The sequence below is a fragment of the Pan paniscus genome, chromosome 6 (genome assembly GCF_029289425.2).
Source record: "Pan paniscus chromosome 6, NHGRI_mPanPan1-v2.0_pri, whole genome shotgun sequence".
Taxonomy (NCBI): domain Eukaryota; kingdom Metazoa; phylum Chordata; class Mammalia; order Primates; family Hominidae; genus Pan; species Pan paniscus.
The window spans coordinates 178,373,534-178,394,851 of record NC_073255.2 but is presented as its reverse complement, the minus strand read 5'-3'; the positions used below and the strand labels follow the sequence as shown (position 1 = coordinate 178,394,851).

The 21,318-nt window shown below is 37.0% G+C and overlaps 1 protein-coding gene across 7 annotated transcripts in view; it reads right to left on the bottom strand.

Moving 5' to 3' along the window:
- The window catches only part of AGK (acylglycerol kinase), a 102,594-nt gene that overhangs the window by 42,770 nt on the left and 38,506 nt on the right, over positions 1-21,318 (bottom strand). For all 7 annotated transcript variants that reach the window (XM_034965116.3, XM_008965947.7, XM_008965944.5 and 4 more), the window contains 4 exons: positions 18,233-18,272; positions 14,786-14,865; positions 10,158-10,233; positions 187-279 (listed from right to left, as the gene is read on the bottom strand). In XM_034965116.3, coding sequence (XP_034821007.2) covers positions 187-279; positions 10,158-10,233; positions 14,786-14,865; positions 18,233-18,272 — 289 coding nt within the window. The remainder of the gene's footprint in view (positions 1-186; positions 280-10,157; positions 10,234-14,785; positions 14,866-18,232; positions 18,273-21,318) is intronic.

The following is a 21,318-nucleotide window of genomic DNA, read 5'->3' as shown; positions in this document are numbered from 1 at the left end:
TACAAAAAGCAATGAAATGGAAGTGCAGGAGAAAAATTTAAAGCTATACTAGCTTTAGAGAGCAACAATCCTAAAATAATGAATTAAAATAAAAAATTTCTTTAAATTACAAGATACCATTGCTCTAGGATTTAATTTCCATTTTTCTCACCTTCAAAATAGCTTCAAAGAGAAAAACAGTCATACCTCCTGCAGTGTCCCATCTCCTCCTGCAACAATGATCACATCCGTGTTTTCCATCAGTTCCAGGAGTTTCTTGGCTTGTCCCTCATAATCTGTCTGAAATACCAAGGAAGCCTTTGGTGAGTTTATCAACCTAGAGCCACAAGGTTAAAGGTTTAAAAATGTGGGATATCTTCTTTAAAGTTTTACATTGACTGTCTTCGTAAATTTTACATAACTGATAGACATGAAAAAAATAGCTATCAAAGCAATTATGTACAGTCGTTACAGTTTTACACTTTTAGAGCCAGAGGGACCTCAGAAACCATCTAGTCAGCTCCATACTTTGAAAATAAAATTCAAACCCAATAATTTGTCTCTTACACAGCTAGCTAGTCAAGGGCATCATTTCCAGTCGAGTGCAGATTCTATTACATCCTTTATAGGAAGTCAAGTGTACATGCAAATAGGGAGAAGCAGATGTAATGACAAGAGCACAGATGTCAGAGCCCAAGAGACCCAGATTAAATCTCAACTCTGCTACTTTTTAGCTGAGTGACCTTAAATTCTATGGATCTTAATTTCCTCATCACTGAAATTATGTGTGTTGAGGGAGGGAATAATGATAACTTCTCTGTAAACCAGTTGTAAAGCAGTATGTAAAGCAACTGGTAAGGTAACTGTTCATAACTGGTATTGCACTAAATAAAAGGTTATTATTGTTTTGTTATGACCATACATAAAGAAATACAGGTAGGATTCAAAGTCGTCACAAAACAATGCCTAAGACTTACCATTTTTATTGATACCATTTGATTTCAGATACATACATAGACTTCAATGAACCATTTAAGCCACCAATAATATGTATACTTCTAAAACCAAACACTAAATTTCAATAGACATAATGCAACTAATATTAAAATAGGAAACACTCCCTCCAATTGATATCACGCTATACATACTAATAGACAAAAATTAAATGTCTGGATTTCAGATGGGCTTAAGCACCTATGGCATAATAAAAATATATATATATCTGGGCCAGGCGTGGTGGCTCACGCCTGTAATCCCAGCACTTTGGGAGGCCAAGGCAGGTGGATCACGAGGTCAGGAGATCAAGACCAGCCTGGCCAACATGGTGAAACCCCATCTCTACTAAAAATACAAAAATTAGCCGGGCATGGTGATGCACGCCTGTAATCCTAGCTACTCAGGAGGCTGAGGCAGGAGAATCGCTTGAACCTGGGAGGTGGAGGTTGCAGTGAACTGAGATTGCACCACTGCACTCCAGCCTGGGCGACAGAGCGAGACTCTGTCTCAGGAAAAAAACAAAAAAAACAAAAAAAAACCCCATACATACATACATATATATACATATGTATGTCTGGTCTCTGTCCTCGGTTCCTGGCACAGAGTTCCTAAAACCCCTGGAATTTCCTGAGTGATAAAAATGTCTTTTGTTATTCATGGCAAGGCCCTCTCAATCTTGCCAGTTTGTGCTAATGAGGTGATTGGTGGGCCCCTGAATAGCTTCAAGATGGGAGCTGGTCACCAGAAAGATCAGCAAGGTGATTAGAGGGTTGGAACTTTTAGCCCCACCCCTAACCTCCAGGGAGGAGCGAGGGGCCTGAGATTGAGTTTACTCACCAGTGGCCAATGATTTAATTGATCATGCCTGCTTAAGGGAACCTTCCTAAGCAGTGGAGTGTGGGGAGCTTCCAGGCTGGAAGCAAATACCTCAACACTGAAGTGTTGAGAGAAGGCACACCTACAGAGGGCATAGAAGCTCTATGCCAATCCCTCTGCCCCCATACCTTGCCCTATGTATCTTTCCATTTGTTGTTCCTGAGTAGTATCCTTTATAATATACTGGTAAACTAAGTAAAGTGCTTTCCTGAGTTTGAGTTACCGAACCTGAGTGGAGGTTGGGAGAACCCTGGATTCGTAGTTGGCAGGTCAGAAGAACAGGTGACCATTTCCCCAGGATGTAAGACTGGCGCCTGAAGTGTGGACAGTCTTGTGAAACTCAGCCCTTAACCCCTTGGAGTCTGCACTAACTCCAGGCGTTGGTATCAGAATTGAATTCAATCAAATTGAATTGAATTGTTGGACATCCAACTAGTGCGAGAAAAGACTCCAGCATCTGAGCCAGTAAGTCCTATGTGACATTAATTCACAGTGAACACAGAGGAAAAAGGAAGACTCCTTAAAATACTACCATCTAATTTTAGGATGAATAGTTCCACTTTTATTCTAAAAATAAAATTATGGGCTTTACAGTTACATATTCGCAAATATTTGACTTTTAAAAAAAGTATGTATGTCACTCCTGATGAAAAGGATGGTTCATGAACACCCAGAAATAAGTGATCATGAGGAATTAGCCTGTGTTCTCACTAAGGCCAAGTGATTTCATACTGTCCTCATTTCCTTCTTTGACAGATTAGCTACATTAGTAGATCTTGGAAATTAGACAGACACATTACATCAGGTCTTTAGCAAGATGCCTGGCAAGTCACTTTATGATATCCCTGTGGACAAGGTGAAGACATGTGGAAACAACATGCTAGAAAACAAGTAAGTGGATGAGCTACCAACTGAATATCTATGTCCAAAATGTGATGCTCATTGGAATGATGTCAAATTGCTGGAAGATTCCTAGGACATTTCATTAAGGGTCCCCCTTCAGCCTTTTCTTAGGCAATACTTTATCAACAATGGAAGTGAAAGGTAATTTACTAGATACATAAATGATACAAAGCTGACATTTTCCCCTCCTTACTTCCCTAACCTCATCCTCTCTTACTCTCACCCTTTGCTCATTTCACTCCAACTACACTGGCCTCTTTACCATGCTTCAAATATGTCAAATACACACATGCCTCAGGGCCTTTGGACATGCAGTATCACAGCTCGTGATACTGTGATACTTCTTCCTCAAGCATCTACATAACTAACTCATTTCCTTTGGGTGTCTGTTCAAAGCTCATCTTGTCAGACCCACCTTCCTTGACTATCTGCAGTAAAATAACACCCCTATTAGCCTTTGTCTCCTTACCCTGCTTAATCTTTCTTCTTAGCACTCATCGCCATCTGACAAATTATACATTTACTGATATATTTGTTTCTCACCTGCATTCTTGCTTTCAAACCTTGAAATGAAGCTCTTTAAGGACGGATAGGGAATTTATTTTGTTAAGACTATATCCCCAATACCTAGAACAAGGCTTAGCTCATAGTGGGCACTAAACAAATATCCGTCTCAAAAATTAATAAATGTGAAAAGGTGTATGAATAAAAGAATAAAAATTTTAAAAGATCTTGACAGATTTGACAGACCATAATTTCAAAGATTAATAGAGATAATATTAATATATTTGAGGCTCTGATCTTAGGAAAAAAATCCCAAATGCACTAAAAGAGGAAGGATAAAAAGGTGGCCTAACAGTTGCCCCCTCCCAGAAAAAAAATCTAGACACTAACCTTACACTTTTCAAAAAAGCTAACTCAAAATGGATCATAGGCCTAAAGGTAAAATAACACAGGAGGGAATTTAACTGATCTTGGGGTTGGTGATGAGTTTTTAGATACATCACCAAAAGCAAGATCCATGAAAGAAAAAAAATTGATAAATTAAAATTCAGTAAAATTTAAAACTTCTGCTCTATGAAAAACACTATTATAAGGATAAAAAGATAAGCCACAGCCTGAGAAAGAATATATGCAAAATGCATAGCAAACACCTTGCATCTAAAATATATAAATAACTCTTAAAACTCAACAAAAAGAAACCAGCCCAATTAAAAGGGCAAAGATCTGAACAGACACCTCACCAAAGATCTACAGATGGATAATAAGCATATGGAAATACACTCAACATTATATGTCATTAGGGAATTGCAAATTAAAACAATGAGATTTCATTATACATTTATTTCAGTGGCTAAAATCCAAAACACTGACAATAGCAAAGACTGACGAGGATATGGAACAACAGGAACTCTAGTTCACTGGTGGTAATAATACAAAATGGTACAGCCACTTTGAATGGCAGTTTCCGATAAAACCAAACATGGTCTTACCATATTATCCAGCAAAAGCACTCCTAGGCATTTACCCAAATGACTAGAAAACTTATTTATGTCCACCTGAGAACCTGCACATTAACGTTTATAGCAATTTTATTCATAGTTGCTAAAATGGAAGTGACCAAGATGTACTTCAGTAGGTGAATGGATAAACTGTAGCACATTCAGACAATAGACTATTGCTCAGCAAAGAAATGAGCTAACAAGCCATGAAAACACAATGGAGAAACCTAAAATGCATATTGCTAAGTGAAAGAAGCCAATCTGAAAAGACTACATACTGTATGATTCCAACTATATGACATTTTAAAAATAGCAAAGTATGGTGACAGTAAAAACAGCTGTGGAGGGAAGGATGAATAGGCACAGCAGAAGAACAGAGAGGATTTTTAGGACAGTGAAATTAATCCGTCTGATAATATAATGGTGAACACAATGCATTATGCATTTTTCAAAACCCATAGAACTGTGCAACACAAATGCAAATGAAAACTATGCAAATGAAAAGACCAAATGCAAATGAAAACTATGGACTTGAGTTAATAATAATGCATCAATAATGGCTCAGCAATTGTAGGAAATTTATAACACTAACGCAAGATGTTAATAATACAGGAAATTGTGGTCAGGGGAGAGAAGGAATATAGGTTTTCTGTGATTTCTCTTGAATTCTTCCTTAAACCTAAAACTGCTCTAAAAAATAAAGTCTACTTTTTTATAAAGTGGCTGATGGTACACAGCAAACAAGATAATGAGTCCAATATGACTCAAAATATGATATATCGACAACAACAAAAGACTCTAAGCTTGAGCTGTTTGAAAGAATAGTATATGGAACAAGAGACTTGGTGGTCTTGCTTCACTCTTCCTTAGATAGCCCATACCTCATGGAAAGAAACTGGAAATGTTTAAACCACTGAAGGCTCAAGGGAGCATCAGGATAACATTCTTGATTATTCCAAAGACTATTTTGCAGAAGAAACATTAGGCTTTTTTCACATGAACCCATGGGATAGAACCAAGCCTGAAGTCAATGATTCTCAATCCAACTACATATTATAATCACCTGGGAATTAATAAACAAATGAACAAGTGAATGAATGAATGAAATTATTTTGTAAATACAGACAGACTCCACTCCACATTAGTTATATCTAGGGAGTGTGACCTGGGTACAACTTATATTTTTAAACATTTCCAGGTAATTTGATATTCAGCCAGAGTTGAAAACCACTGACCTATGTGTAAAAACTCTTGGGAAACAGATTTCTTCTCAAAATGAAGAAGAATATTCTAATAGTGATATCCTAAGATGAAATAGGTTGCCTTGGAGCTTTCATGTCAAATGGGAGACAAAGCCTAAGGTAGAAAGCACATGCCTTAGAGTCGACAGACCTAGGTTTAAATGAGTTTTGCCACTACTAATTATATAACTGAGCAGGTTTCTAGATGTTTGTATCTTCAATTTCCTCATTCACAAAATAAAGATGATAACACTCAACTTCACTGAGCTTTATGTGACTTAAATAAAACCAGCTATGTGAAGTGCTACAATTGCATTTCTAAAAGAATGGTAGGCTAGGTACCCTGCCATTGAAAATTAAAGCTACTGAGTAAAATAATGAAAACATCTTTGATGCATCAATAAACAAGAATAAAGTAAGGAACACTAAATATAAAACTAGCACCTATGCAGTAAATGTTCTGAGGGCATCTAGTAAACCAGGTAGATTTGAATGTTGGTTTTCAAAGTTTCACCAGGTTCTAGGAAAAGCAAACAAAAATCCCAGGACCTGCTCAAGATTAGTGAATCTAGTACAGAACCACACCCCACTATAAACCAGAACCCAAAAGACTGCATGTGCAGTTTAGAGAGAATAAAAGCAAGGTTGACTCACTCATACTCCTAGACGATTCCCAGGGCACTGCAAAGAAACCTTCGTGTTCTGAAATTTGGTGCTAAATGAAGGGATAAACATCTTCCCTGAGAATCCACAACTTTAGGCTAGTCCTTACATAAGTAACCGAAATGTGTGCTACCCGGATAATCTGAAAAATCTCAAGCTAAAAATTTAATTTAAAGAATTCACAGGACTGTCATACATATATTATGCATTGAGAAAGACACAACATTTTGTGGTACTTCCACTAAACTACATAATCTGAATCTAATTATAACAAAACAGTAGATAAACCCAAACTGAAGGACGTTCTTAAAAAAAAAAAAAATTGAGGAATTTTTTAAAGTTGCCTAAACAAATATCACAACTAAATACAATATGTGATCCCAGATTGGATGCAGAACAAGAAAAAGTGTTTTTTCTTTTGTTATAAATGGCATTCATGGAACAATTGGAGGCCGAGGCAGGCAGATCACGAGGTCAAGAGATCGAGACCATCCTGGCCAACATGGTGAAACCTTGTCTCTATTAAAAATACAAAAATTAGCTGGGTGTGGTGGCACGCACCTGTAATCCTAGCTACTAAGGAGGCTGAGGCAGGAGAATCGCTTGAACCCGGGAGGTGGAGGGTGCAGTGAGATGAGAATGTGCCACTGCACTCCAGCCTGGTGATAGAGTGAGACTCTGTCTCAAAAAAAAAAAAAAAAAAAAAAAAAAATTCTACAAGATAATAGTACATCAATGTTAATTTCTTGATTTTGATAACTGTTCTTGCAGTTATATAACAGAGTGCCCTTGTTTTTAGGATATAGATATTTAGAGATAAAGGAACATTATTTCTGAAACTTACTCTCAAACAAGCCAGAAAATAATGTGTGTGTGTGTATATATATATATATATATATATATATACACATTCATACATATACACACACATACATGTAAAGAGAGAGCATGTGTAAACATGGTAAAATGTTAATACAGTATTTGAGGAGTTTGGGTAAGTGATATGGGAATTTGTATATTCCTGTACATTTTTTTATAAGTTTGAGATTATTTCAAAATAAAAGCTAATCCAAAGAAAGAAAACAAACCCTGTAAAGAGTAGTGGTTTCTACTGAGGCATAAAAAGTAAACATTAGTATTTCTATTTATTTTTTAATCTCATCCTTCTAAATGTCTATTGTCTGTATATGTAATATACATATTAGTACTTGCATATAATTGATAAGTATCTTAAACTGGAAAAAATCACAAATACATGAGTCACAGGACATTTGATAGTATAAGATGGGGTTAGATAGTGTAAGATGATAAAAGAGAATGGCTACTTTTCCTAAGTATGAAAATGGCACTGTAGATAAATACAAAAGTATTCTTATTTGTTTAAAAATACACATAAAAGTATTTAGGGATAAAATTAGAGGATATCTGTAACTGACTTCAGGGAACCGAGCTACCATGTGAAGATACATAGTGGAGACAACATGAGCCAGGGGACAGCCAGCATCAACTTGGAGACGTGAGTAAAGCCATCGAAGACCACCCTTCCTCAGCCATGCCACTATGAGCCCAGGCGAGACTACTGACCAATGGAATCATAAGCAGAAAAACAGTGAGGCCTTTTGTTCTGTAGCAATAGATAACTGGTATAGAATGTTGGAATGAATTAAACAGTCAAGTCAAAAGATGAGAAAATGGGCTTTACAATATCCTGCTTTCATGCTTTTATCAACAATACATCTAAAATCTCAGGAGAGAAAAAAGATGAAAATAAAGGGATATAAAAATGATACCAGGCAAAAACTAAAAATAAGCAAGCTAGTATAAATTACCAATAATACTAGATAAGATAGACTATCACAAAAGGCAGTATTTGTGCTAAAAATAGTCATTCTATGACAGGGTCGAAATGTAAGAAAAATGAAATAATCTGAAACTTTAGTGCATCTAATAACCTAAGTCTCAAAATACAAAATGCAAAAATGGACAAATCTATGTAGTGAAATAGACAAATCCACAATTACAGTGGGAGATTTCTAATACCCCCTCTTGAGAATTTATATAGTTAAAACAGAAGAAAAAATCAGTAAGGACATAGAAGATTTGAACCCACACAATTAACAGACTTGACTTAATGAACATATATAGAACATAGTGCCCAATAACTGATATATACTATTTTTAGGCATAGATACAACATTTATGAAAACAGAGCACATGTTAGACCATAAAACAAATTTCAACAAACTTTAAAATACTAGAATTTTATAGACTACATTTTTTGGCCAAAATGCAATTAAGTCTGAAATCATTAACAAAGACAATCAGAAAAACTTTAGATTTGGAAATTCAAAAACACATAGATCAAGAAAAATCACAAGGAAAATTTGAAAATATTTAAAAATAAATAATAAAAATATTATGCATCAAAAAGTATAGGATGCAGCTGAAGCAGTAGAGTGGATCTGTAGCTTAAATACATACAATAAGAAAGGAAGGTAAAAATGAAATAAGTAATGAAGTTAAAATGTCAGCAAAAGCACAGCAGAAAAAATTTTTTTAAAAAGTAGAATGAATGAAACAATAAAAAAAGATCAGAAATGAATGAAACATATAAATGAGAGGATCAATAAGCCAAAAAACGGTTCTTGGCAAGGGCTAAATTGAAAAACCTCTCACAAGATTACTGAGGGGAAAAAGAGAGGGTACAAATAAACAATATTGAGAATGAAAATGAGACATTACATATGCTACAGAAATTTAAAAGTTAAATAGAAGATATTATGAACAACCTGATGTCAATTAATTTGAAAATTTAGATGAAACAAATTCCTTGAAGAATTTACCTTACAAAAATTAAGTGAAGAATGAAACCTGAGTACTTCTAGAACTGTTAAAGAAATTTAATGTACATTGAAAATTTTAAAAAGATAAAAAAGGCTGGGCATGGTAGCTTACACCTATAATCCCAGTACTTTGGGAAGCCAAGGTGGGGGGGGATCACTTGAGTCCAGGAGTTCAAGACCAGCCTTGGCAACATAGTGAGCTCCTGTCTCTACATACACACACACACACACACACACACACACACACACACACACACAAAAGAAAATCTCCCCTCAAGGAAAGCTCCAGATCCAGATGGTTTTAGCTGTGAGTTTCACCAATCATTGAAGAAACAAACATCAGTCTCACATAACCATACTAGGGTCTCTCATACCTGCCACATTACAGGTACTCAAATATATGTTAGTTTTCTTCCCCTTTCTCCTATCCCCAGGGGCAAACAACTGGAAAATCATGACAGAAAAGTTGGAAAAGAGGGTTCAACATTGCATGGTAAACTAGACTAAATGATCCTTTTTAACTTCTATGATTTCCTGGAAGTGTACAATATTAGAAATTGGTCAACAGACTTATAACCACAGTAAGAGAGGTTTTCACTATATACACATGTATGTACTTACCCACATATATCTCATTTAAAATTCAACAAGTAGAGTCCTGCATCTTCGAAATAGTACAATTCCTTGTAATTTATGCTTGCCTCCTTTTCTTCTTAACTAAATCTCACAAATTCGAAAGCTTTACCATTAAAATTCTTCACCAAAGATAATTCCTTACCAGAGAGAAAATGGTTTACCTGTTTGTGGAACTACTAAGAAATTAAATTAATTACTCAAACTTGAAGGTTGTGTATTTTCAGGAAAAGAATTCTTACAGCTATAACAACTTTCATCTTCCAAGAGATGTAATTCCACATCCTATCTCTCAGATGAAAGGTGTCAAGTTCTCCAAGCCTCCATCCAATCCTATTCTGAAAATGAAAAGCTGACACTATTTGGAAAAAAACAAAACTACATTTATTAATTGTCAGAACAGGATACAACATTAATTTCTTTGCTCTTGTGACAAGCAATTTTTGCTAAGAAGCCAAGAGAAGAGGTTGTTATAAGAGGCAGCTGCTTGGGTGAAATAAACATTCAGGAGCCATTCTTACCTTAATAATAGTCACATCCATGCCAGATAAATGCAAAATCGGGGCAGCATTTTTTTCAAATAGAGTCCTGGCTTTTCTGTAAACAAAGGAAAAAATATAAACATTTTAACACAGGTTATCAAGAGCAAGAACAAAAAGCCTTACAATCTTCTTCAGGGCAGAATAAGAAAGACTATGCAATACGGGTTTCCTTTATTTGTTCAAGCACAGAAAGTTTAACAACAAGTAATGAGTTAATATGAATGGAAAAATAGAACCTTAAACTCTGGGGCCTTTGAGAATTTGCTGTTTATCTAATGCAATAAGCTCTTATCCATTTGGGAGGCTTACAGTTCACAAAGTAGTTCCTCTAGGGGAAGAACGAACACTAGATATGGTTCCATTCAGGCAACAATGCTTGATTCACTCAAGTATTCATTGAGCACCTACTGTGTGATAGACACAGGTGGAGGAGCTAGGAATACAACATGACAAAGCAGACCAAACTACTAATTCACCAGAAGCTAGTCTGAAACTCCCAGGCACAGTCATGCCCTCTCTGTGCTCCCCTAGTACGTTATACACATCTCTGTTAGTGACTTTCACACTGTATGGTGATTAGAGACTTCCAAGACTGTTGTCAGGACTAGACTGGAAGCGTTCCAAAAATAAATACCAAATCTTATTAATCCTTGAATCCCCTGACCTCTAGGATTACGTATGGCACAATTAGAAAGTACTTACTAAGTATCTGATGAATTAATGCACAAATGAATGAATAAACCTGCCCCAAATGTAGACATGTAAATTCTGAGGAAAAGGAAACAACACGATGTCTTATAAGAAGAGAAAAAACAGCCTTCAAAGAGTTTGCATATTTCAAAAGTATTATGCATATCATTCTGACAGTGAACTCTTGTCCAATTCAGGTCAGAATTCAAAAACACAGTCTAGGAATCCAGGGACACAGAAGTTGCAAAACAATCTCTTCCACCAATGGCATAGTCTCAAAGTCAAACTAATGTTAAAACATACCAATTAGTTGACCTTTTACTCAAATATTTCAACTATCACATAAGGAAAAAAAAATCCAGTACTTTCAATCAATGTCAAACACCTAACTTTTATATCCACATTTACTCAGTCCTCTTTCTTATTTTTAAACTAAGGATGTATCCTTTGACCTTAAGGATACTTTATACAAGAATTTAAGGATATTTTATAGAAGAGACACTTTATATTCAGGTACAAAGGCAGCTAATGAGGAACACGTATAGTTATGCACAGGCCAAGCTCAATATTCTTTAAACTAAAAAGAACCACCAAATGGCATATAGAACACAAATCACTTCTTATTGTGAATTAAAATAGAAATTGAGAGGCTTGCACAAATTTTCACAAGAACCATCCAAAAGAATATCTCAAACCAAGGGCCTGAGTGTATTATAAGCAAATTAAATATTTTCTACCTTTCTACTGTTCTGAATGATTATTAGAATGAACATAAAAGGGTAAATGATAATTTCTCCTTTCCAGCTCACCATTTCTGGGGGCTTAACCCAACATTAAAGCACTGAGCTAGTGATACTGCAAACAATTCTCCTTCCAGGGTTGCTTTCATTACTAGATTGATAGGAAAGGATCAGTTGGAAGTGGATCAGATCTATTTCCTAAAAGCAAAATTCTGAAGAAGTCTCAATCTGCCATATCAATCACAACAAATCTGTAACCTCCTCTGAGTTAGTTTAAGAAATCAGGTTAGAATATTTGGGTCTTTATTCACATCTTTATATGATGTTATAAGTTCAGAAAACCTCTAAAATGAAGGTGAAGACTTTTTTCCTTCTAATGTTCTATATAAAAGATTGAAAAACAAGTGTTACTAATAAGAAATAAATTATTTATTACATAATTAAGGGTGAGATAACACCGAGGCTAAATAAAAACCTTAGGTACTTTTAGCAATTTCCAGACTCAGGCACACACAAAAAATAATTACTCTTTTATGTATTATTTATTAATGCTAAACACAGAGTTATCTTATTTCTTAAAGCTCTTATGTAGTTTTAAACCAGTACTACATAATGAAATAGCTACATGATAAATTATAAATTATGTGTCAGGACAGAGCTATGATGACAAAAATAGTGCAATTAAATAGTGAAAGCTTTTAAAAGAAAAAAAGAAAGGATGCTGGAGAGTTTCAGACTTTCCCAGAAGCACGCAGGGATTCACCTTGTTAAAGGAGACAACACCTTTAGAAAAGACTTTCCTTCAGTGGCAGTATTTTAGCTTACCTTTAGATAAAGATGTTATAGTTTTAAACAAGAATCTACCTTTAAAAATGCAAATATATTTACATGTAAAAAGAACCTAAAATTGCTCTGAAAAATTTGCTTATTAATTTTAAAAATGTAGATACCTCTTAGAAGCAGGAACTCAAAATAACTGGTTATTGCTTAAACAAATTGCCATAAGTTTCATCAGAAATTAGCAGGTTGTTAATTTATTAGGTCTCTAAAGGAATAGAACAGTTACACTGAAGTAGGTCGAAGGAGAGGTACAAGAGCTTCTGGGAAGGATGGGATAGCGAAGTGAAGACTGTTCTGAACCTAACCCATAGTCAAGAGTAACAATTTCAGCAGTTTATATTTCTTACATTGTGTGCTTATTATGAAATGGAAATAGTGCCTAATAAGCATTATCTCATTTAATACCAAAGGTCCCTATTCCACATAATTGTTAAAGTATGTACTCTTGCCTTTCTGATTTTACAGATGAGTAAACTGGGGATTTAAGAAGTGAATTAACTCTCACAATATCATAGAGCTAGTAAGTGGCAAAACAGTAAACAGACCAGATTCCTCAAACTCCCAGACCCAGGCTGAGTTCTCTGTTATCTTCAGCCACGGGCCACCACTGACAATTTACTTATCTTAGGTATTTTGACTGTGTTATATTAGGGCTTGTTGATTTGTTGGTATGATTTAGTATTGATATTAAACAAAAATGATCAATAGGCATTATGACTGGTGCGTTTATGGGGGAGGGAAGCGGCTCTAACAAAGCCCAGCAGATATGATTCAGTTAGGCAGAATAGTCTGTTTAGACAATCTGAATTAAACCACTGAATTACAAAGAAATAAAGCAGGATGTGTCCTCCTGTCTGTGAAGTCACACTCACTGCCTCTCAAGAAATGACTAGAAAAAATGACTTCAGAGACCCTGTGTTTTACTCCAGACAACATTATGCCTACCACTTACAATTCAGCCCAAACTATCTTTCTTGTTGTTGTTCTTATTACCTTAATGTCATTTGACTTAGATCTTATAGAATCCAATTTAATACATATTTACTAATTTTCTTTTTTCTTTCTTTTTTTTTTTTTTTTTTTTTTTGAGACAGGGTCTCACTCTATTGCCCAGGCTGGACTGCAGTTGCGCGATCATGGCTCACTACAGCCTCGACCTCCCGGGCTTAGGTGATCCTCCCACCTCAGCCTCCCAAGTAGCTGCAACTACAGGTAAATGCTACCACATGTGTCTAATTTTTGCATTTTTTCCAGCTAATTTTTGTATTTTTGTAGAGACAGAGTTTCACCATGTTACCCAGGCTGGTCTCAAACTCCTGGGCTCAAGTGATCTGCCCACCTCAGGCTCTCAAAGTGCTGCGATTACAGGCATGAACCACTGCACCCAAAGTGCTAATTTTCTGATTCCCAAAAAGCCAAAAAGAATCGTTCTCGACATTAGGGACATAAGAGATATCACTTTTTAACACTCAACCCTTTAATTCTGACTATTTTTTCAAAATAAAATGTTAATTATTTATTCTAAAGCCATCAGGGTCTTTGTATTCACCTTTCCAATTGAATAATAGTTACATCTAACATTGTAAAAAAAAGTTTTGCCTATTTATTTTTCCTTAACAGACTTTGAGTCTCCACACACCCACTCCCCATCCCCACATACAGCCTTTCCACGTTTTAGTGTGGTTCATTTGTATAATCAATGAACTGCCATGATCAAATCATTATATACCCAAGTCTCAACGATTCTTCACACCTTAATTCCCACAATTCCCACATGACATTTCCAGGCCAGCCAGATCAGTTAAAGGCTGTCCTGTGTCATAACAAAGCCATAACTAGGTCACTCCTGTCTCCAGGCCCCTGTCCCATGGGCTGTTTCCTCAGCTGAGAAGAATGGGTAGTCTTCTCCTGCCTGCTTCCTCCCAGGCCTAGCTCAAGGATCATCTCTTTTGGAAAGAACATTTCTGATCTCCCAAGCCCACAGTATTCTTGGCCATTTCTGAACATCCTGTGGACAGAGATGGCCTAAGGATTTACGTCCTAGCAGTACAGCAGTCGCTCCCGAGGGGACTACTTCCAAGCAAATAAGACATCTTTGTAGGTGTTAATCATGGAATGATTATTAAACTTCAATTAGACAAGTTTGCTAAGCATCCATTAGTTTTATAGTTATTTCTCATTTAACTGTTATTTCTACATTACAAATGAATCTTATTGCTAGAAGAGTACTAAACCTAGTTCTTCCAATTCCACACAATCTCACTAGCTGCCTGATAGTCTGTGGTTTCTTTCCCCCTTAGAAAAAGCAAGTATATAACAAGTCACAAACGGAACTACCCTTTGCAAGCTGCAGGATTGAGAAAAACAGTGGCCTTCTTCACTTGTGCGTTGGGAGGAATGAGTTGATTGCCAAACACCTAAAAAAGAAAAGAGCAAAGTTTTCAGTAAAAGTCCATTTATTTGGTAAATGTCACATGTATTCTTTCATTCCAAAAAAAAATGTACTTGCAGCACATAAGGTATCTACCCTTGGGGAAAAATATTCTTTCATGATCTCATATTAACGAAAACACCATCAACAACAACAAAAAGTAACATTATTTAATGACAATAAGCTGTATTTTGTATTGGAATAAAAAAATCCTGCTTTATCTACTAGAGGCAAATAACATTTATTTTCTCTATAAGATATAGCTAGGTTTATTATAACATATAATTAGTAAGGCCATAGTCTGTCAGGAGAGAAGTTTAACCTATGTCTTTAGTTTTCAGAGTACAGTATTCTTTCCAGCTCATTACTAAAATTTGTTCATGAAGAATCTTTGTGTTACCAGTTAATCTTCATATGTTTACACACATACAAAATAAACCGAATACTCTATTTGCCTTCTCTTCTTTGCAACCCTGTATGATAACTAAATAGCAGCAACTGGCAGGGGAAAAGAAACATAACTAATATATACCAAGCACCTTTTATTTGACATTTTTACACACATTATTCTTAGTTCTCAGAAACCAAGGAGGTATAAAATAATCTCAGTTTTCCAGATTAGAAAGTCCAGAATCAGGAAGATTAAGTTCCTGAAAGTCACAGAGTTGATCAATTACAAGCCTGGAATATACATCTTCTAGTTCCAAAGCCTCTCTAAGCTCTAAAGAGAGGATCAAGGATGAGGTAGAATTAAAAGGCAGAGGACTAGATGTGAGGAGTCCAAATGAGAAATGAATGGGAACTCTTGCTATTATGTCTGAATTGGAAATGATGGTCAACAAAAAGAATAGGAAAGTACCAAAATGGGCAAAAATTGGGGTCTTGAATGGTGGGAGGAGGCCTGAACCAACAAAGTAGAATTCTATTATGGAAGTACAAAGTAAAGATAGGAGGAGGAAAAAAAGTAATGCAAATATTTTTTATTGAATAACTTACTCTAAATCTGCTATCTCCCTGACAGTTCATTTTGGAGCTTTTCTTATTATTGTCTATTGCTTGCTTTAAAAACAAAAACAAAAACAAAAATACTTTTTTTCTGAAGTAGAGAAAAAGACAGACTATTTCTTTGTAAGAAGTTTCTGGAACATTATAATTTCTATTCTGTTTTCATTCTTACTTAGACTTTAACATTTTGCTGCTAAATCTCCAAATACTGTAATTTTTCCTTTTTCTATCTATACTATTTCTGGAATGTGGCAGAAATGATATCACTAACCATTCTCTCTGGCCTATCAGATTCCACACCTATGGTAGTAAGATTATTCCTCCTTGCCCTCATTTCTTAGTGTCTAAAGTTGGTACCTACTTGCAAATCAAATCTCAGATTCACAGTGAGCTAAGGAGTTTATGTGAGACTACATTAAGTTTATGTGAGATTTGTTATTAAATATCATGTTTTCAAGAATTTAGACTGTAAAAGGAAGTACACAGATAGGAAAATTAGCCAGCTGAGGCTATAAGGACAGATCCACTTCCATTTGTGAGATGGAAGGAACTAAACATGCAGGGGAAGTGGAGAATTAGAATAGAAAGAAATAAGGCCAGGCATGGTGGCTCACACCTGTAATTGCAGCACTTTGGGAGGCCAAGGCGAGTGGATCACAAGGTCAGGAGTTTGAGACCAGCCTGACCAACATGGTGAAACCCCGTCTCTACTAAAAATACAAAAATTAGCCAGGCTTGGTGGCATGTGCCTGTAATTCCAGCTACTCAGGAGGCTGAGGCAAGAGAATCACTTGAACCTGGGAGGCGGAGGTTGCAGTGAGCTGAGATTGTGCCATTGCACTCCAGCCTGGGCAACAGAGCAAGACTCGTCTAAAAAAAGAAAGAAAGAAATACATGAGAAGGAGAAAATAACTAAAGGAACATCATCCCTGAAAAAGTATGAGGAGAGAGAATTTAGAACAGAGGTGGAGGCATTTACTTTCAACAAGAAAGGGAGGGCCCTACAATCACACAGGTCTACTCTTCCTTAAAGAGAGAAAGGGGCCAGGTGTGGTGGCTCACACCTGTAATCCCAGCACTTTGGGAGACCAAGGCAGGTGGAACACGAGGTTGAGATGGAGACCATCCTGGCCAACATGGAGAACCCCCATCTCTACTAAAAATACAAAAATTAGCTGGGCATGGTGGTGTGCGCCTGTAGTCCCAGCTACTCAAGAGGCTGAGGCAGGAGAATCGCTTGAACCCAGGAGGCAGAGGTTGCAGTGAGCCAACATCACACCACTGTACTCCAGGAAGATTTTCCAGTCGCTAATGATTGGCTTGGGACAGGGATCACCTTTAATTTAATATTAAAGTTTATTTGAATTGATTTCTAAAACAACTTAGAGCCATATGAAAGATAATACATTTAAACAAAGAAGTAATCAAATTCGTAAAACACAGGTTTAGAACAGCTAGATAACAATCGCTAAAAAGAGGAATTATAGTATATACTGTAACAACTGCTAAAGAGAGGAATTAATTTATAGTATCTATTGTAACAATCGCTAAAGAGAGGAATTAATTTATAGTATCTATTCTCACTGTCATCCATTAAAACATTTCAGAAACAAACATGAGGTCTGCCACCTACTTTTATTACTAAATGCTTCACGCATTTGCCACTTTTGATTTTCATGTTTCTATTTTGGTATTTCTGACATCATAAGCTCAAATGATATAAAACAAAAAGGCAACTCAGTCTCAGAATTTCATCTGCAAGGTATAATGCACATTTTTGCAGTGGGGGGGGCAAAAATGCTGTCTTATATTTGAAAGGACAAATATTATAATCCAGCTATAATTAGCCATATAAATGAATATTTAAGTAAAATCTCATGGAATATAGCAGTGTACATGATATGGATCAGTTGAACTTGGAGATGAGCTTTAAAAATATGAATCAACAATTTTAAGAAGATTTGACTTTTAGAGGTAACACTTGCTCTGAACTGATATCCTTGGGGGTTATTCAGATCAGGGATGATTCAGGGGTTAGACAAATCTACAAAGACAACTGCAGACACAAACAAATTCCCAGAGCTTCTACCAGTCCAGTTCTGTGTTCTTGGGACCAATCCAGAAACAAACAGTCTACAGGGGTGGGCGTCAGAACTGCTCTTCACCAGATGGTTAACTTCCTGGAGTTCTACTCAGAGTTGGCTCCCAGCGTGATTCATCCTGATAGTGCTAAAAAATAGCCAAACTGCACAGATGCAAGACACTGTGCGAGTCCCCTGAAAGAGCTTAAGTTTTCTGCACAATGAAGATAAGGAGGGGCTTAATTTTATCACATTAAGTAGTATTACCTGAGCTTCTTGACAGGCTGCTCTCCTTAGGAGGTTATCACTATCAAAGTAAGCAAAAGAGAATAATCATTAGCTTTAATAGATTATGATCCAAACAAAATTTGTGAGCTTTTTAATTTTTTAATATAGGCACCTCTTCTCTAAAAACACCCTAGTGAAAGTTCCTTAAAAACCTGATAACAGGCCGGGCATGGTGGCTCACGCCTGTAATCCCAGCACTTTGGGAGGCTGAGGTGGGCAGATCACCTGAGGTCAGGAGTTCGAGACCAGCCTGGCCAACATGGTGAAACCTCCTCTCTACCAAAAATACAAAAATTAGCCGGGCATGGTGGTGGGTGCCTGTAATCCCAACTACTCGGGAGACTGGGGCAGGAGAATCACTTGAACCTGGGAGGCAGAGGTTGCAGTGAGCTGAGATCATGCCATTGCACTCCAGCCCGGGCGACAGAGCGAGACTCTGCTGAAAAAAACAAAAAACAAAAAAACAAAAAAACCCTGATAACAACTTATCATCACATTTGAAAAATACATCCTCCGAATAAAAGTCTGTGTTAAATATTTCCATATTATGGTAACCAGAATAATGCCACATCCCCCCAAAATTTCCACATCCGAATCCTCAGAACTTGAGGATATGTTGCTTTACATGGCAAGAGGGATTTTACAGACATGATTAAACTTAGGACCCTGACATGGGAGATCGTCCTGGATCATCCAGATGGGCCCAATCTAACCACAAAGGTCCCAAAACAGAGAGTTTCGTGGTTGTGATCAGAGGCAGACGTGATTATGGAAGAATGGTCAGAAAAATGCAACCTTGCCAGCTGCGAAGATGGAAGAAGGCTCTGAAGAGAGTCAAGGAATGTGGTGGCCTCTAGAAGCTGGAAAAGCAAAAGGATTCTTCCCTAGAGCCTCCAGAAGGAACATAGCCCTTGCCACACTTTGTCTTAGCCCAGTGAGAGCTGCTTTGGGCCTCTAATTCACAGAATGCAAGACAAGAAATTTGTGGTGTGTTGAACCACTAAATTTGTGGTAATTTGTTAAGGTAACAACAGAAAACTAATATACATATCCTGCATTTTTCTTGCCCAGTGGAAATTAGGTCATTTGCCACAAGTAAATTTGATATTAAGTTTCTTCTGCTACTGTCTTATCTAAATCACTTGTTTTTTATATCACTGTCAGACAATAAATCATAAATGGAGAATTTTGTCATGAGGCAAAATTTTGGCTTCCAAAAATGAAAGCATTCTGTCAGAATGTGATCACCTATTTATTTAACATCAAGGTCTCTAAAATAGGTTTCTACCATAAAAGCATTTTAAATGGCTCCAGTCACCTACGGGGCTCTAGAATCTTCATCTAAGAGCTTGTGCTAATGCACATTGCTGGCACTGCTAAGATAGTAACTTCAACGTGGTTAACAAAAGTTAAGAAATCAAATACCCAGAAAAGATGAACAATAACCAATTTATAGAAAAACTTGAAAAAAGGTTATTTTGCTTATATTCTCTTTCTAGACTTTTTTTATAACATTGAAAACTTTAAATTTTGCATTTTCACAGGAATTCAAAAGGCAACAGGCTCCTCTGGGTGATTTGACATTTACAGTGAATGAAAAACAATAAGCAAGCTTTGCTTTTTGCCAGAGTTGCTGTCAAAGGCTGCTGCTCAGTGATTCCACAGCCAGGCTGCAAAACAACCCCTGAAGTTCACAAAGCAGGCGGCTTCACTAAGAGAACACCATCCACAGGGAAGTATGGACGCTGTGAATCTGAAATCTGAAACCTAAGAACCACAGGGCACAGTGGTTCACACCTGTAATCTTAGCACTTTGGGAGGACAAGGTGGGCGGATCACTTGAGGTCAGGAGTTCGTGACCAGCCTGGCCAACATGGTGAGACTCCGTCTCTACTAAAAATACAAAAATTAGCCGGGCATGCTGGTGCATGCCTGTAATCCCAACTACTCGGGAGGCTGAGGCAGGAGAATTGCCTGAACCCGGGAGGTGGAGGTTGCATTGAGCCAAGATCACGCCATTGCACTCCAGCCTGGACTACAGAGCGAGACTCTGTCTCAAAAAAAAACAAAAAAAAAACTTAAGAACCATGTTTTACTGAAATTATCATGACATCAGTACCCCAAAAGCTGATGTTGTTTGATAACAAAGATTTTCAGGAGACTCACCCCTTGTGAAATCCAGCACAAGTCAGCCCAGTCCCCATTGGCTTAAGTGACTCTGCTCCCCTGTGCCCAGGTGGCAAAGAGCGTTGTGCAACCTTCTCTTCCTCCACACCCAGTATTCACAAATATTCATGTTTTTTTGAATGACCCACAGGAAATAACACATATTCATGTTTCACTTTTCTTCTTGCGTCCCTCCCAATCAAATGCTCTCACTGAATCATTCTAACATCAGTAACAACAACAAAAATATACTACAAGATGAGGTAAATTCAGGGTAGAAACTAGCGAAATATCTTCAAAATAATTAACATGTCACTAACTCCTTATAGCTTACTGGATACTTTGCATTTATGACCTTATATACAATAAAGAGGTAAAACACTGAACCCACAGTAACCTCTGGATAACAAAATAGTATGAGATTCCTCATAGTAACCTGGGCATTGTCACTGACCCTCCCCCTGGACTGTGCTGACCCCTAGTCCAACTTGCACAGGCCCTGGGAACGCAGCTTCCAGCCTCTCCGGACTGTGCTCCCACCGGCCACTGCTTTCAATGCTTTCCTTTAGTAGACTAATTACCTTGTACCTCCAATCTCTCCTACAAACTCGCCCTGTGGATTTTTTCTGCACAAGCCCTCTATGCTTCTGTAAAAGCTACAATCCCATCTCTATATCCTGCCCATTTCCAGGCTCCTCCTCTACTATGAAGGACAGGTCTCCGAAAGGCAACAGGCTCCTCTGGGTGATTAATAAAGAACATCACCCTTGCCACAGCTCAGGCACACTGATTTCCACGGACCTAGCTGAAAAGACAATAGCCCTGAATATGCACAAGAATATGGGGTAGCACCTTAGATCATTTTTTTCCCTAAGTTCTTTGTTGCTAGAAGTAAACTT